The following is a 17,841-nucleotide window of genomic DNA, read 5'->3' on the forward strand; positions in this document are numbered from 1 at the left end:
GGTACAGAGATGAAGGAGTCGTTCAAAAATCATGTTAAATAAACACTTATTGGTTCGTACAACTTAGTATGTGACTTGTTAAGCAAATGTTTACTCCTGAACTTATTTAGGCTTGCCATAACAAAGAGGTTGAATACTTATTGACACTTCAGCTTTTCATTTTTAATTCATTCACAAACCTTTCTAAAAACATTTACAAAATTCCACTTTTACATTGAGGTATTGTGTGTAGGCCAGTGACCCAAAATATAAATTGAATCAAATATAAATTCAGGCTGTAACACAACCAAATGAGGGAAAAGTCAAAGGGTGTGAATACCTTCTGAAGGCGCTGTACATCTCTAGCATTGTGTGTTGTTAAATTCAGTTGCTCATCAGTTGGCCTCTGCCTGATATTCGAAGAACCGTGAACTGGCAATAAATCGGTAATATCCCCCATCCCATTCTCACTTGAGTCCCTTTCTCCTCCACCTGTAGCTAATAGCTGTCTGTACTGGGAGTAGAACCCATCTGCTAGTGAACTACTGTGAGCTAGAAGAGAGCCAGAGACCAGACCTCTCCGTTATGTGTGATCAGATGGGCCTATACATTCATTTCCTCGTTTGCCCCTCATGAAAACCAGCAGACTCCACTCTCTTTACTTTATATTAGCCCACTTAGCACTTTGGGGACCAGGCATTTTCATGAACTAAATTAGGTGGTTACCTTGGTCCCAGTCTACTGGAATTCCCATAATTGGAGTGAAGCTGCTTGTATCTGGACTGCAGTAGGGTTTCTGATTAGGTTCAGGGGTAAAGAATATTCCATTTCCACTGTCTATACGGCCACATTAACCCAGCTCTCATTAGTGTAGCGTGTTCTTTTCTCTACTTCTCTGACATAAAAGACTTGTCAGTTGCCCTTGGGACGCACCGTATTCTCCTGACTTAAACTGAGAATTATTAGTGCTCCCTTTGCTGAGGCTGTGAGGGTGTCCGTGTCTGAGTTCTGAGCTCTCCTTGGCACAATAGTCAGACTTGATCCATATGTGCGCAGAGGATTGGTCTAAACCCCGACGGCACTGGCCTTTCATGCCCAGATAAAGGGCTTCCTCTCTGGGAAAATGCGCTGTGCCTTCTGGAGATCAGAAGGGGGAATCTGTCCCCGAAATTATATCAAAACCATAGGGCCCTCTTTAATGTTAACAAGTGCTGCCCAGTATAAGACAACAGATTCAATTGGTCCTCACTCTGATCTCCAAGCTGTAAGTGGGGAAAGTATTATTCATGTATTATTATGAAGAAAATGGGACAGCAGAAGTTGTCTAAAGTTACAGTTATTACTGTCAATGAATGGTCTCAGGATAGCTCAACATTCCTTTCCCTAGTATTTTGCAAATTTTGTTTAGATGTAGGTAATCTCACTTTCAGTATCAAAACTGCTACCAATACCAGTTAGTGTCCCAGTGTTTCCTGACGAACTGCATTGCTAGGGCCTGGAAAAACCAGAGCGGACTCGGGGCCCTTGGAACACACAGACAGAGATTTAGGGAGAAAGAGCTGGATGCTCCGTGGGACAGCTATGTGTTCTGCTGTTCTCGTTATCTCCAGCAGGAGAGCAGAGCATGTGGGCCTACTGGGCCTCACAAACCTAACTGGGGAGAGAGAGGCAGGCTGGCTGGCTGTGTTTCTCTGTCTACGCTAAACTGCAATGGTCCCTCAGGATAGCTATGAGACAAACATTTTCGCAACAATACAGAACTGAAGAGAGCAGCAGATTTAAATGAAGTTGGGCTTCCCTATCCTGAGGAAAACAAGTCTTATTCTCTCCCTGATTTAGTTATCTTCTCACATTGAGTTGCCAGTCATCTATGTCCTTTTCAGTTATAGCCCTCCAGAGTCGGCTGTTTTTATAATTGGGAGTGGGAGTTTTTCTTCCAACCTGCATAGCTGCTGATGGAAAAGGTTTTTCAAGGTGCTTTCTCTTGACAAACACTGAATTAAAAACCATTCCTTTTCGTCAGCCAGACTTTCTCTGTCTGGTTCAAAGGTGGATGATGTTTAATAGACTGCTATACCCTGCTATTTTGTTTTATTCCCACTTCTTTCTCACTGGTTCCTTGATTCTTCAAGCATTACTTGTGCCTTTTGCGTAAGAAACTATTCTTTGATTTCCCCTGACACTAACCAGAGTCCAAGCTCTTATTACTAAAGTCATTATTTGTCTGATTTGAAGGTGAGATGAGAGAAGCAGAGATGAGTCTTTATGATCCAGACAGGGATATGCTGCGTCCCACCCTGACTCTGTCCAAGACGGTGTTCCCCCCAGGAACAGCTCACTGTCTACCATCTGCTCAATGTCTAGAGCTGTGCGTGTGTGTGTCTGCATTATGTTCTGTTTGTTTGTGTCAGCTTAAATTGGTCCATACGTTTTGTGTGTGTTCCTCTCACACGTTGAGCGTTGACTTTCTTCCTATCCCCAACTGAATAGAGTTGAGTTGACCACCCTTCTTCAGCCACCTGACCTCAGTCTTTCTCCTCCAGGTGAGAAGGGCACTTTGACCCACGGCTCGGTGGTGGACGGCAGGTTTGAAGGCTTCATCCAGACCCACCAGGGCATGTACTACGTGGAGCCCTCGGAGAGGTACCTCAGAGACAAGGACGTGCCCTACCACTCAGTCATCTACCACGAGGGGGACATCAGTGAGTATACTTGATTCACTGCTCTCCTCTTGTCACCCTGCAGTCCTGCTGAAGTAATAGTGCCAACATCACAGCACTAAAATGAGTTATGGCTGTTGTTAATGTAATAGGTATATTTTATAGACTTAAAGGACATGTTCTTTAATGCTTTTGCTATATTGATTCAGACGATGTTGCCTTTACAGTGTGTGTGTGTGTGTGTGTGTGTGTGTGTGTGTGTGTGTGTGTGTGTGTGTGTGTGTGTGTGTGTGTGTGTGTGTGTGTGTGTGTGTGTGAAGTGTTGATTTGTTTTTTAAGGATCTAGCTTTAGAAATTAGGGGTTCATTATCCTATTCAGCAGTGGGAATACAATTTTGTTCCAAATAACACATATATTTTGTGCAGGCAAAGATGGTTATTATTGGATACACAGTGGATGGCTTATTAACTCCACAGTATTCTGTCAGTGTTATTCGCTTTGAAAAGCCATTTTTTCCATCATGAGCATGAAATGGATTGAATTGGCTGTAGCAACTCTAAATAGCAGTACCATGGCTGTGCTCTTTTTTAATTACAGTTGTCAGCCATTGACAGCAGTGACTAATCCATGCTGGCTCGTCTGTCCCAGCTTTTCTCTCTCCACCTCTGCTACACACACACATCCCTCCCTATCAGAGAAAACAGTAGGCGTCACACTGTGACAGGACAAGGACTTTAGATAGACAGTGACACCGAAAGGCAATTCTCTGCTGTAGGTGTTTCTTGTAAGCAGAGATATGGATGGATGAATGTGTGCCTAAATGAACTGGGGGGTTGGACAGGACAGGTTTCTCTAGGCTTGGAGGTAAGGTCTTAAAGGCTGTGAAGTGCATACTGAGCAGAGTGGAGGTATACTGTTCAAATACAATGCAGAGCTGTCAGAGGAGAGGTCTATCCAAAGGGAGTTTACATTGGGCATTTAACAATACATAAGGTCAAGTCAAGGTCATGTCAGATGAGCTGTGGAATGGGCTAGAGGAAGGGGAGCTGAGGAAGGTTGCACTGGGACACTGCGGCAAGACACACACACACAGGGTTAGGCTGAGCCCTGATGATTGATTGATGTGAAGTCAGGATCAGAGCCAGTGGCAGGGAGTGAATCATCTTCCTTAGCATCCAGGCCACCAATTATAAGTCGATCTGAGGTGTGGGCTAAGCTCCAGAGACCACTGACCCCACTCATTCCAATACAGGCCAGAGAGCAGCCCTCTCAGGCAGGGAGAAAAAAGGGTGGAGGCCCACCCTGTGTTACTTGGCCCTCTCTTCCTCGGGTGGGTCTGATTCACAGCCAGCCTGCCTAATGACACACAGGCACAACCAGCCCAGCATGAGCCTGCAATCAGAGAACCTTTCTCTTACGCTTCTTCTCCACAATGTAGGCCTACTCGCTCTTTCTCCTTTCCCTCTATTTCTTCCCGCTCTCCCATTCTTTGTAATTTTCTGTCTGTATGAGGTGTCAAGAAAGCTCTCACCCTCTATTCCTCCTCCCGCCCCTTTCTCTTTCTGTGTCTGTTTATCTGAGGGTGTGAACAGAGCCGTTCTGTTCCTCATCCCTTTCTCTGTTCCTCAGTGTCATATCCAATGACAGGCTGTCATCAGAACCCCTCAATAGTACTGCAGGGCTTGGCGACTGCCACAGTACCGGATTTGAGGTAGTTATGCCCTACCCATTATTTGTGCTCTTCACATTTATCTTCGTTCCTTAGCAGATCGTATTGCCTGAGACATTACATGAAGGGCCCCATTTCATATTTTTTCCTTCACTAATCTATGAAGCGAATGCCGCTGCCCCAAACAGATAATTTCTGTCAAGTCATGCTGCCGTGTGAAGTCCGGTCATAGCACTGATGGCAGCTTTCTTGTAAAGACACTCTTATCTCCTTTGTGCCAACACTATGGGTTAACATGCTCCACACTCCTTGCTGTACATCATATTTATATTTACATAGCCTGTGATGTTATCAGCAGTACATTAACACATACAGTGGGGCAAAAAAAGCATTTAGTCAGCCACCAATTGTGCAAGTTCTCCCACTTAAAAAGATGAGAGAGGCCTGTAATTTTCATCATAGGTACACTTCAACTATGACAGACAAAATGAGAAAAAATATCCAGAAAATCTCATTGTAGGATTTTTAATGAATTTATTTGCAACTTATGGTGGAAAATAAGTATTTGGTTACCTACAAACAAGCAAGATTTCTGGCTCTCACAGACCTGTAACTTCTTCTTTGTCCTCCACTCATTACCTGTATTAATGGCACCTGTTTGAACTTGTTATCAGTATAAATGACACCTGTCCACAACCTCAAACAGTCACACTCCAAACTCCACTATGGCCAAGACCAAAGAGCTGTCAAAGGACACCAGAAACAAAATTGTAGACCTGCACCAGGCTGGGAAGACTGAATCTGCAATAGGTAAGCAATTATTAGGAAATGGAAGACATACAAGACCACTGATAATCTCCCTCGATCTGGGGCTCCACGCAAGATCTCACCCCGTGGGGTCAAAATGATCACATGAACGGTGAGCAAAAATCCCAGAACCACACGGGGGGACCTAGTGAATGACCTGCAGAGAGCTGGGACCAAAGTAACAAAGCCTACCATCAGTAACACACTACGCCGCCAGGGACTCAAATCCTGCAGTGCCAGAAGATTGGGAGAATGTCATATGGTCAGATGAAACCAAAATATAACTTTTTGGAACTCAACTCGTCGGTTTGGAGGACAAAGAATGCTGAGTTGCATCCAAAGAACACCATACCTACTGTGAAGCATGGGGGTGGAAACATCATGCTTTGGGGCTGTTTTTCTGCAAAGGGACCAGGACAACTGATCCGTGTAAAGGAAAGAATGAATGGGGCCATGTATCGTGAGATTCTGAGTGAAAACCTCCTTCCATCAGCAAGGGCATTGAAGATGAAACGTGGCTGGGTCTTTCAGCATGACAATGATCCCAAACACACCACCCGGGCAACGAAGGAGTGGCTTCGTAAGAAGCATTTCAAGGTCCTGGAGTGGCCTAGCCAGTCTCTAGATCTCAACCCCATAGAAAATCTTTGGAGGGAGTTGAAAGTCTGTGCAGCCCCAAAACATCACTGCTCTAGAGGAGATCTGCATGGAGGAATGGGCCAAAATACCAGCAACAGTGTGTGTGAACCTTGTGAAGACTTAGAGAAAACATTTGACCTCTGTCATTGCCAACAAAGGGTATATAACAAAGTATTGCGATAAACTTCTGTTATTGACCAAATACTTATTTTCCACCATAATTAGGCAAATAATTTCATAAAAATCCTACAATGTGATTTTCTGGATTTTTTTTTCCTCATTTGGACTGTCATAGTTTAAGTGTACCTATGATGAAATTTACAGGCCTCTCATCTTTTTAAGTGGGAGAACTTGCACAATTGGTGGCTGACTAAATACTTGTTTGCCCAACTTTGGCTATATTCCTATTACCCAATAAAGTATCAAATCCTTATTGATACAAGGGGACTGAGTAAAGACAATCTTCCATTAGACCTGTTTGAGATCTTCATTCCATTTACGTTTTTGTCATTTAGCAGATGCTCATATCCAGAGCGACCTACGGGAGCAAGTAGGGTTAAGTGCCTTGCTCAAGGGCACGTCATCAGATGTTTTACCTTGTTAGGTCAGGGATTTGAACCAGCGACCTTTCGGTAACTGGCCCAAATCTCTAACTGCTAGGCTACCTGCCGCCACATTCCGTTCAGTGTAACATTCAGGTTTCAGCAGTTGTTTTAGTCAAACTGCTGTTCCTAGGAATGTGTCTTTATCAACCCATTAATGAGTCTCCCCTCACAGATATCCTGTCTGCACTTGAATGGTTTTCAGACATCAAAGATGCACTTCAAACAGGTTCATTTTGTGGCGGAGGCTTTTTTTTCCCTTGAAGAAACTGTAGCACCTAATTTTAGAATTCTCTTTCCTGTTGAAGTCGGTGTTGGTGAGAGAGAGGATGGACACATGGTGGAGAGATGGAATAAAGAATGAAAAGGCGTGAATGACTCGGACTCCCATTTCCCCCGGCTTTTACAACTTTATCTTCGCTTCTCGTTCGCAAAGGATTTTTGATTAGCATCTGAATGAGAGGGCATTCACTGCAGGGACAATGACAGCTTTCTGTCTGGAAATAGAGAACACATTGTCAGGGCAGAATGTTTTGTTGTTCGGTCAATCCAGTCTGTCCAGTACAGAGCCATTCTCCTCAATTGACAACGGGGGACAGGTTGACCCTGAGCCCACTCTCTCCTTCTCCAACCCGTTGACCAGACTGCCCACGAGTGGCGCTTTGTGGTGACTCATATGAGCAGAATGCAAATGATCTACGGTCAGTCAATAGTGCTGTAAGTACAGCCAGGCTTTTGAGGAACACCATCCTGACCCTGCAGCACTTATCCTGACTTATATTTTATTTATAGCCGTTTAAAAAAAATCAAAGTGCCAAAATAATTCCTCTGGCACTTTTCTGCCATCGGAGTGTGAATTGAAATGCCAAATTTGTCTGAGGAGTGGAGGTTAGGAAGGTTGAGGGAGTGTGAAACACTGACTGAGTGAAGTGTTAACTTGTAGGTCGCAGAGCTGAGTGTGGTTTTGTCAGGACTGAGTTTGTGTTCTTTGGGACTGAGTGTGTTTTCCTCGAGTTTTGAGGTGCATTCGTCGGCACTGTGTTCTCATTACGGAGACTGTGTGTATTTTTCTGGGAGCTGAGTGTGTGTGTTCCTTGAATTTCCTTGGGGAGAGAGCGTGTGTTCCTGTGCGCTGGTGTGCGATAAAAGGTGACGACGGCGTCGCTGGCAGAGGTATTTCTGTTCCTGCCATGCAGGCTGGTGACTGGCAAGATCATTTTGGGAGGCTTTTTAAAAATATTATTATTTGTATTTTTTTCTCCCCAATTTCATGATATTCAATATGGAGTTAAGATCTTGTCTCATCGCTGCAACTCCCCAACGGGCTCGGGAGAGGCGACATTCGAGTCAAACGTCTTCCGAAACATGACCCGCCATGGCGCGCTGCTTCTTAACACTCGCTCGCTTAACCTGGAAGCCAGCCGCACCAATGTGTCGGAGGAAACAACGTTCAACTGAAGTCGGCTAGAGTCGCTAGAGTGTGATGAGCCAAGGAAAGCCCCTCGGCCAAACCCTCCCCTAACCTGGACGACACTGGGCCGATTGTGTGCCGCCCACGGCCGGCTGGCTGGCTGTGACACAGCCTGAGATCGAACCCCAGGCTGAAAGGATGCCTCAACACTGTGATGCAGTGCCGTGGACTGCTGCGCCACTCTGGAGGCCATTTGGAGTCCATTTATATGCCAGTATGTTGTGATGGATGTATTAGTACTGATTGCTGTAGACTAAATGAGACGCATGCATGTACTGTAATTACATGATCCTAGTTGTAGGATTGATTGTTTACTGGTGTGTGTTTTTGCTGTGATTAGGGGGGCTTTCGCTATTGACTAGAGCTGTGCCATTGACTGTGCGTTGTGTACATTAGGGAAAAGATGCAGTGGAGAGAGGAGACCTCTATTGAAGTGTGCAGTCAGCGTTATTGACTCCATTTCACTGCATGTTACTATCTGGGGACAACTGGGGGAGTGAATAATCTCTCTGCTTGGAACTGATCACAGAGCAGTCTGACCTGACCTTGTTTTATTATCAGCACAGTGTACAGTAACTGCCTGATTGGTTGATGGCATATGCATTCAGTTATTCTGTGTATTCAGGGTTGTTGTATTGCGGTGTATAGGTTAAAACATTCAAAGTGTTGAGTGTGGGATTTGCTGGCCTGTTTTCTGAAGTCCTGTCTCAGGTATCTGAAGCAGAGTAGGGAGGGCATGTTGCCCAGGGGAGGGAGAGATGGCTCTGTTATCCCAGAGTCCTCATTAGTGACACACACACACCGCCTCTTCCTCCTCACCCTGCTTGCTCTGTTATGCAGCCCGCTTAGACAGCAACAGAGCTGTCAGGCCTGGTTGACACTGCACCATTCCCCAGTCCCAGAGAGCCCCGGCTGAGGCCGCTGAGTTCACCTCGCTCTGCCCAAACCCAAAACAGCATATCCATATGTTACTCTGCCTACCTCCGTCTCCCGCATAATAAGGGTCAGAAGTTTTCAATGGCCACGTAGCCTAACCAGGACAAAGTAGCTGCCTACCTCCGTCTCCCGCATAATAAGAGTCAGAAGTTTTCCATGGTCACGTAGCCTAACCAGGACAAAGTAGCTGCCTACCTCCCAGTGTGTCCTCCATACCTGTTCCCAACCCTGCGTCTTCGTGCTGGAACAAATGGCTTTGTTCTGTAGAGCCTGACATCAGACAAAGATGGCAGAAGTAGTTTGCTGTGAATAGATAAAGTCAACTAGAGAAGAAGTAGAAAGCCCTGTGTTATCCTGTTGACTAAACACACAGCCGTAATTGGAGTTCGTTAGCATTCATGCCTGCTGTGAAGGTAAAGAGTGTAGATTACAAAAACCCATTATAAGAGTTTTCAGATTTCCACAGGCAATTATGGCTCTCTGCTAAGAGTTCTGTGTCACTATGGTTTACTCATTTTCATTAGTGTTTCACTGTGCACTTCTGTGTTCTGCATAGTGATCGCTGAGCTCATTCTACAGGGGAGCTCTGTACTATGGTGAGACTGCTTGTTTATTGGCTCATTTAGGAACAGGATGGTGATGACAGGGAGGGTGCTCTCCAACTTGCTTGCTGGCTGCTCTTCAATAGGTGACATCAGACCAGAGTCAATAGATTTGAATTGGATGCGTTAATCAAAATGATGTTCTGTTTTATGAGAAAATCTGATCTGTGCACCTGTTTTAGGCAGATGCCCGTGAAAAAAGTGTTCTTGATGATCACCATTTTAGCTGGGTTGTAAAGTACTCAGCTCTGTGTCTGTTTTTACTGATTTGGTCCTATGGGGAATGCTCCAGCAGCCAGCCAGTACACAGAGGGACACGGCACCACATGTTGTTTTGGGCAATGGCATTATTTGTCAGCAGAGGGCACGGACACGGTCACTGCTTAGATGTAGCTTTAAATCTGGACTCTGTGGTATCTCAGACCGTTCTTTGACATTGATGATCTGTGTTAGTAATTGTGAAGGTGTATTGCTGAATACTGGACTTTTCTGGATACTGTAGTTGCATGTAGTAGTGTTTCTCCTTATTGGAGTCTGGTGTTTTTCAGAGCCTCTGGCAGAGGAAGGTAGAGGAAAGTCGAGCAGTGAGTGAGTCAGTGACATGTAATTTGGGAGGAAGACTGCTTTGTTATTCTCCAGCCTGGAGAAGGAGAAGCCAGCGGTGAACAGAGGCTTATTCTTTCAGTTAGCGTAGACGGTCTGTGTGTTAGGCCTTGTTACACACACACACACACACACACACACACAGAGATATTAACTACAGCTTCTTTCTGTCCTAATGAACAGATATCTCCACCCTCAGATGAATGTTGCTGCTAGAGATAGTAAGTCTATTATACTGGTATGTTTTAGAGGGCCTTGGATAGAGTAGATGAGGTTATACTAGTATGTTTTAGAGGGCCTTACATAGAGTAGTTGAGACCACACTATGGCCTATGGCCACTATTGTGTACAACCTTTTTCATTCCCCTTCTAAGCCGGTTTAGTCTGAAGCTGAGAGAACCAATATTACTGGTAATATGGTTGAGTTCATATTGATGGTTTCCTCTTCTCCTCCTAGATTACCCTCATAAGTATGGCTCAGAGGGGGGCTGTGCTGACCACTCCGTGTTTGAAAGGATGAAGAAGTACCAGGCCTCGGCTATGGAGGAGCCTCTCAAGGTGAGCTGATAATACCCCCCTGTGAAACCAACCCTATATTTATACACCACTCACCAATACTGTATAACCACGTACACATTCTGGACACAGTACTGGAGGACCATACAAATCACCTCGTGTCTTCTTGCTCCATGGTAGAATAACACTTCGCATGATAAGGAAACATGGAAGTGATTAAGTCAAACTTGTTATTGGAGCTGTAACGAGTGCCAGCTTCTTCTTATTGTTCCTGGGTTCTTATCCCTTTCAGCTCTGTGGATGACTGAGTAGAGTGATGTCACAGATCATCTGGCAGGGTGAGGAGTTAGTGTTCTCTCTCCCCAGGGATGAGTCAGAACAGACCAGGGGTGTGTCAGGAAATGTTTACCCATGTTCTGGAAGACCTCTCCCTCCTCCCTTCAGAAGCCAGGGCCCTCATTCTCCAAATTTGAAGACATGGGATTTTTCCCTGGCCAAAATGGCTAAAATCCTTACACATTCCTCTTGGTCACCTTCTCATGTCATTTCTTAGTCTTGGGATCTTTTTTTCTACCTCCCCTCTCTCACTCTATCTCCCCTCTTCCAGCTCCCCTCGTTCCACCTCACTCTCCCTCACATCCATCTCTCCCTCCTAGTTGAATAATGGTAGTCGTTCCTCTGGTTGTTGTCTCTGCAGGAGCCCAGCAGTGTGGTGGAGGAAGAGGAGAGGTCCCATGGACATGGTCCGGTGATCCTGAGGAAGAAAAGAGCAGCTCAGATAGAGAAGAACACCTGCCAGCTCTTCATCCAGACTGACCACCTCTTCTTCAAGTACTACGGCACCAGAGAGGCTGTCATCGCACAGGTACTGAGGCTGTACACACACTAGGGCTGTCCCATACTAAAAATAAATATTGGTTGACAGAGAGTCATCTGTTCTTTCAACTATTCTATTGGTCTACATTTTAAGTGTATTTTTCCATATATAGAAACACCTGAGTCTGAATAAAATCAACTATATGCACTGAGCTTGTCTGATGCTTTAAGCTCACTGTTTGATTAAATAAGACACAAATGACTCAAGAAGGGAGCCCGATGGCCACACTGTGTTAAATTTTAAATGACAGTGAGAGCCTGTGTGACTGGTGCACGTTGTCTCTCTCTCCTCCCTGCTGCAGCAAACAGGCACCACAGCAAGTGTTTATTGCCGCTGTCTGTGCTGAAGCTGCAACATAATTACAGCCATTTTGTTTCTGACTGAAACGTTCTTACCGAAATACCTCATTTGTTTAGGAAAAACATTCCCTATTCACTAGAACCTTTGCTCCTTTACGTAAAACATATGCAGTGCATGCACCTGACCAATAGGGTCTGACCTATAACCTATCACAATCACATCAATAAAATGGTTGTAGCAAACTCTGAACACTAACACGTGACAGCAAAATGGATGAGGAGGACGTGGAAAATAAACTCGAAATGGGGGAATGTCTACTGGTTGCGCAGGAGGGAAAGGGGAAGTTAGATGTGTGTAAGACATTTGACTTAGTTGTGGAAACTATTGAAGAGAAAGGAGGAGATAGGAGCAAGCTCTGAATGAGTATTGTGTAGCAAACAGTTGCTTTTAGATTACAATATTATACTTTTTTCTGCCCATTTGGAAGTGTAAACAACATATAAACAAACAACACATATAAAATAGAACAGACTCTGGTATTACTTATAATGAAAAACATTTGCAAAGCCTTTAAAGCATAGCAAAGATTTATAAACAGACGGATTTGTGAAATTGCTTTATACAACATTTTGCATGAGGATTGGTGCTCACGGAATCAGTAGGCTATTAAACAAACACTCAAACTGTCAATAGAAGCAGGATCTGTCTTATTTCTGCAGATGTTTATGGACAGTTTATAAAGCCAGGTATGTTTAACAGTTTGGTTATAGACCTAATTAAGTTGGTTTCCTCACTCCGCTACTGCCTCTGTCGCATTGTTCTCAACACCATTATTATGCACATAGCAACATATAGGGAAAGGCACCAATTCAACGGCGCACTGAAGATTACGTTTCAGAACTGTGGACAGCGTCTGTTATCCATCGCGGGAGAAAGCACTTTTGTTATATAATATTATTTAGTTTATCAGTGTTGCACCATTATTCTTATATAATATATTATTTTTACAATTTCAGTAGCACATCTTAGAGGGATGTACTGTGCCATCACAGTGGCCTCCAATGGATTAGTTCACTGAGACAAGCACGAATCAGACAGGTGTGTTATACGCCATGAATTATTGGTATCAATTTGCGACTGCTCGACTAATGAAATCTCGGTCGACCAACAGCATATCGACCAAACAATCGACTAAATAAGGTCAACCCTAATACACACACACACACTCTGAATCATTCGGCAGGGGGAAACCAGGGCCTGCCCTTTAATTCTGCCAGAAGAAATGGATTACAAAAAGAATAGTGTTTGTCTGTGGGTCTGATCAGTTGTTGTTGGCTGGCTTCCTTCAGCCAGCCTGCCCAGCATCGCAGACTTGTTCCTCCTGACTGAGTTCTATAGCCTAACAAATGAGATGCAGAGGAAATGCTGCATTTCACAGTTGGGGGTCCAGTTAAAGGAGAGACTAGCTGATTAAAATGTAATTTCTGTGGACACTCACTCTCTCCATAAGTGAGATAAAGAAAAAAGGTTAATTGTGATGAAGTAAATGTGTTCGTTAGGATTGTGGTTGAGCTCTGAGACTAGAGGCTTGTTTATAGGATGGGCTGGACCGTGTGGAGCAAGTCATCAACAGATTGATTCCAATTGGCTGAACACAGTGATTCTGTAGTTAGAGATATTATTCATGTGTTCATTGGTGGGCTAACAGACATGTCATGTCTTTAATGCCATGCTATGATTTATCTGATGTTCTCTCTGCAGTGCAGTTGTTCCAGACTTCTCATAATATAATGGTGACTGTTTTATTCTCTAGATCTCCAGCCATGTAAAGGCCATTGACTCCATCTACCAGGGTACTGACTTCCTGGGCATCCGTAACATCAGCTTCATGGTCAAAAGGATCAGGGTGAGTTTGTGTTCAGGCCTGGGGGGGGTTGATGAGCACCACCATTTGCCTCACTCATCAGTATTCCACCACACTCCAAGACCTAATAAATCCTTAAAATCCTCAGGTGAACACCAGCTGCCATTTAAAGTAGGGAGCTCAGGGCCGCATTCCAACATTCAAAACAACTCTCACAAAAGGTTTCTCTGGGGCCAAGGAGCTGGCAACTTTAAGTAGAATCATTTCTCTCTGTCTAAAGCCTTTTCCCACTCTCTCTTCAAACACACATTAGAATAGTTACCTTTAGCAATGATGATTGTGATGAAGACACAGTGGCCTTTGTGTGAAGTCTCTTCTCCAATACCTACTCATGACCTATTCAATGAGCCCATTCCTCTCCATCTCTTCAGATAAACACGACCAGTGATGAGCGGGACATCACCAATCCGTTCCGCTTCGCTAACATCGGGGTGGAGAAGTTCCTGGAGCTCAACTCAGAACAGAACCATGATGACTATTGCCTGGCCTACGTCTTCAGTGACAGGGACTTTGACGATGGGGTGCTGGGCCTGGCCTGGGTCGGAGCTCCTGCAGGTACACACACACCAATTGAACTTGTGTACTGCACTTATTTGCATAATGGCTCTCAGGGTAGAAATTTAGTGGAGAATTAAAACAGAAAACTGAGAATAGTGGACATTTATGCCTACTTAAAGAGTAGGAAGGTATAGCATCCATGAAGTCACCGAAGTGTCCAGTGGTCTGTGAGAGACTCCCTGGATCCAGTATCTCTAATGGGATCGCTCCATTCTAAAGAGGAGAAGAAGCTAAAGCTGAGTCCTGCACTCTATCAGAACACTCAATGATCCTCCATTAACCCCCTCCACCCTCTCGTTCCACCAGCATGTCTGTAATTTAATTTCCAAGGCCGAGGAAGACTGGATTTGCTAAGGCATCGTCTCCACGCTGTTTCCACTTGAAATGCATTTTTAAGTTGTTTAATTTTTGCCTACTCAGTATATTTGTGTGTTCCACTTTCTCCCTCCCTGGGTGTTTGTCAAAACTACAAGGTTCACTCAAGGACAAAGGAGCTACATTCAGAGTCCTTCTCCTGAAGGAAGTTCTTAGATGTTTGTAGAATGTGAAACAGTCCATGGAGACGATCGCACACCCCTTTCTATAGCCTGCATTTGGGTCTCCCTCTGGTCTCCACCAACCCCATATTGGTGACAGGCAGTCAGTCAGTAGTGTGGACTGTGAGAAGGGAGAAATCAATGAGACAGCCACAGCACACAGACAGAAATGGCCCTGTCACACACACACATACAAGTAGGCTAAACAAGTACAGGCTCAACACCTCTGAATGAATGATTCACACTAGAATAACATGAAGTTGTTGAGTGTGACTGGAACGGTATGCTGTCCAGCGACAGGGGTGGCCCAGGGCCCTCCAGCGACAGGGGTGGCCCAGAGCCCTCCAGCGACAGGGGTGGCCCAGAGCCCTCCAGCGACAGGGGTGGCCCAGAGCCCTCCAGCGACAGGGGTGGCCCAGAGCCCTCCAGCGACAGGGGTGGCCCAGAGCCCTCCAGCGACAGGGGTGGCCCAGAGCCCTCCAGCGACAGGGGTGGCCCAGAGCCCTCCAGCGGCAGGGGTGGCCCAGGGCCCTCCAGCGGCAGGGGTGGCCCAGGGCCCTCCAGCGACAGGGGTGGCCCAGTGCCCTCCAGCGACAGTGGTGGCCCAGATTCCCTCCAGCGACAGGGGTGGCCCAGAGCCCTCCAGCGACAGGGGTGGCCCAGATTCCCTCCAGCGACAGGGGTGGCCCAGAGCCCTCCAGCGACAGGGGTGGCCCAGATTCCCTCCAGCGACAGGGGTGGCCCAGATTCCCTCCAGCGACAGGGGTGGCCCAGATTCCCTCCAGCGACAGGGGTGGCCCAGAGCCCTCCAGCGACAGGGGTGGCCCAGAGCTCTCCTGTGCTGGCTGATGGGTCGTAATCAGATAGAACAGGAGTCCATACAGATGCAGGCTGTGCCTGGTTCAGGTTATCCTCACAGTAATAATCAAGAGGTAGAGAGAGTGGACAGTACTGTAGTTGAACTCCACATTCACATGTTACTGCTATAAGTTTCTTTCAATGCGCAGCAGCCCCAGAGGTCAGAGTTCAGGCTTTGTTTTCCTTCATGAGGTTTAAATGAAGGGTCGGTGTCAGTTGGTCCAGGTATTGTCAACATATCTTGATTAACTTCTGACTCACAGAACCCAAGATGAAAAACAACAACAAACACTAGGAATCAATACAGGCAAATAAGCAATGTTCTAAGCAGGCTGAATCGATCTGGGTCTGTAGAGCTGTAGAGGGAGGCTGCGGGCTTGTAGAGAAGAGATCTGGGTCTGTAGAGCTGTATAGGCTGCGGGCTTGTAGAGAAGAGATCTGGGTCTGTAGAGCTGTAGAGGCTGCGGGCTTGTAGAGAAGAGATCTGGGTCTGTAGAGCTGTAGAGGGAGGCTGCGGGCTTGTAGAGAAGAGATCTGCCTTGAACGCTCCAGTGGAGTGGACTGACAACAGACGGCTACTAGAGACACCAGTCAGGCCTGGGTAATGGGCTTTTTAATGGATTTGAACCATTACCACACTCATAAGTAACTTCAATGGAGGCATTCCTCCTACTCTTACCACAGACCATTTTCCACACACATACCACATACCACACTACACACACACACAAATATGTGCCTATATTGTAAAGTGCTTAGGTTTCATGTTTCTGTGTGTCTAAAAGCTGTTGTAGTCAAAGGTGTGGCCTCCTTATGACTAAGCACACAGGCTATTCTCAGATAAAGATGTCGCCACTGCCTGGCATTCCAGCAGAGCCCCAGTCCTCCTGGCTGGTTAGAAAATAGAAATCCTCCATGGTCCACAGTCGTAGGTGAGATTGGACCTTACCCCCCCCAACACACAAACTGGGGTATAAGATAGGGCAGTGTTGAGTGTGTAGTGCAGGGGGAGCCTAGAGGCAGACCGGCAATGTGCCAGCTGAATCTGATAGTACTGTAGGGTGGGACAGAGAATCTGTTCTGACTCAGCTCTGTCTGCCACTGCTCACTCCCACTATCTGAGCTGACTTTAAACACTCCCTTTAAACACAATATGAAACTGGGGCCCTATTCAATCCAAACCAGGTTTCCCAAATTGATTGCTAAAAATCTAAGTGTGTGAATATGCTCCACACTCGCACTATACAGCTGACTGGCCATGTCTGTCAATGTGTGTGTTCCAGACAGTGCGTTTCTCTCTTTGAAAATGGGTAAGTGAGCGAGTTTAAATTGGCATTCTCAGCGGCTGTGGAGCAGCGCCCTTCAGCTTCCCTGCTGTGCCCGAGCTGCCACTCTCCCCCTGCGGGCATATTCAGCACCACCTGGCTGCTCTGCTCTCATCTTCCTGCTGCTGTCTTGTCTCACCTACAAGGGTGGACGCTGGACCCAAAATACCCTCTGCTCCCCTACAGTAGCAAAGACTTCTGCTTATTCACTCCCGGCAGAGTATTAGGTTTAATTTAAAGAGTGTCACTTCATTTCACTGTTACTTGTGTCAGAGTTGGAAACAGTACATCATCAGTGCCATGGAAATCTTCCTATGGTCCTGTTAGTTTGTTGGGTGGGATACAGTATGAAAGAGAATCCTCCTCCTCCATGGTGTGTACAGTATGTAATCTTGAGTGGTTTTACTGTGTTCTTAGGGAGCTCCGGAGGTATCTGTGAGAAGAGTAAGTTGTACTCTGATGGGAAGAAGAAGTCTCTGAACACCGGCATCATCACGGTGCAGAACTACGCCTCCCATGTCCCCCCCAAGGTCTCCCACATCACCTTCGCACACGAGGTTGGACACAACTTTGGCTCTCCGGTGAGTATTCTGTCCTGGGCCTTGTCTGGTTCTAGTCTGGTCTTTTATCTGCACATGCTAATCAGTTTTATAGTGGGGCAAAAAAGTATTTAGTCAGCCACCAATTGTGCAAGTTCTCCTACTTAAAAAGATGAGAGAGGCCTGTAATTTTCATCATAGGTACACTTCAACAATGACAGACGAAATGAGAAAAAAAATCCAGAAAATCTCATTGTAGGATTTTTAATGAATATATTTATGTACTTATATATACTTATTTTCCACCATAATTTGCAAATAAATTCATTAGAAATCCTACAGTGTGATTTTCTGGATTTTTTTTCTCATTTTGTCTGTCATAGTTGAAGTGTACCTATGAAGAAAATTACAGGCCTCTCTCATCTTTTTAAGTAGGAGA

General features: G+C 45.6%; 1 protein-coding gene across 3 annotated transcripts in view; it reads left to right on the forward strand.

Annotated features, from left to right (window-relative positions):
- Window positions 1-17,841, forward strand: part of adam10a (ADAM metallopeptidase domain 10a) — an 89,953-nt gene that overhangs the window by 66,764 nt on the left and 5,348 nt on the right. For all 3 annotated transcript variants that reach the window (XM_052481894.1, XM_052481893.1, XM_052481898.1), the window contains 6 exons: window positions 2,523-2,681; window positions 10,427-10,527; window positions 11,183-11,350; window positions 13,476-13,568; window positions 13,958-14,141; window positions 17,281-17,444. In XM_052481894.1, the coding sequence (XP_052337854.1) occupies window positions 2,523-2,681; window positions 10,427-10,527; window positions 11,183-11,350; window positions 13,476-13,568; window positions 13,958-14,141; window positions 17,281-17,444 (869 nt within the window). The remainder of the gene's footprint in view (window positions 1-2,522; window positions 2,682-10,426; window positions 10,528-11,182; window positions 11,351-13,475; window positions 13,569-13,957; window positions 14,142-17,280; window positions 17,445-17,841) is intronic.

This window comes from Oncorhynchus keta, chromosome 2 (assembly GCF_023373465.1).
Source record: "Oncorhynchus keta strain PuntledgeMale-10-30-2019 chromosome 2, Oket_V2, whole genome shotgun sequence".
Classification (NCBI taxonomy): domain Eukaryota; kingdom Metazoa; phylum Chordata; class Actinopteri; order Salmoniformes; family Salmonidae; genus Oncorhynchus; species Oncorhynchus keta.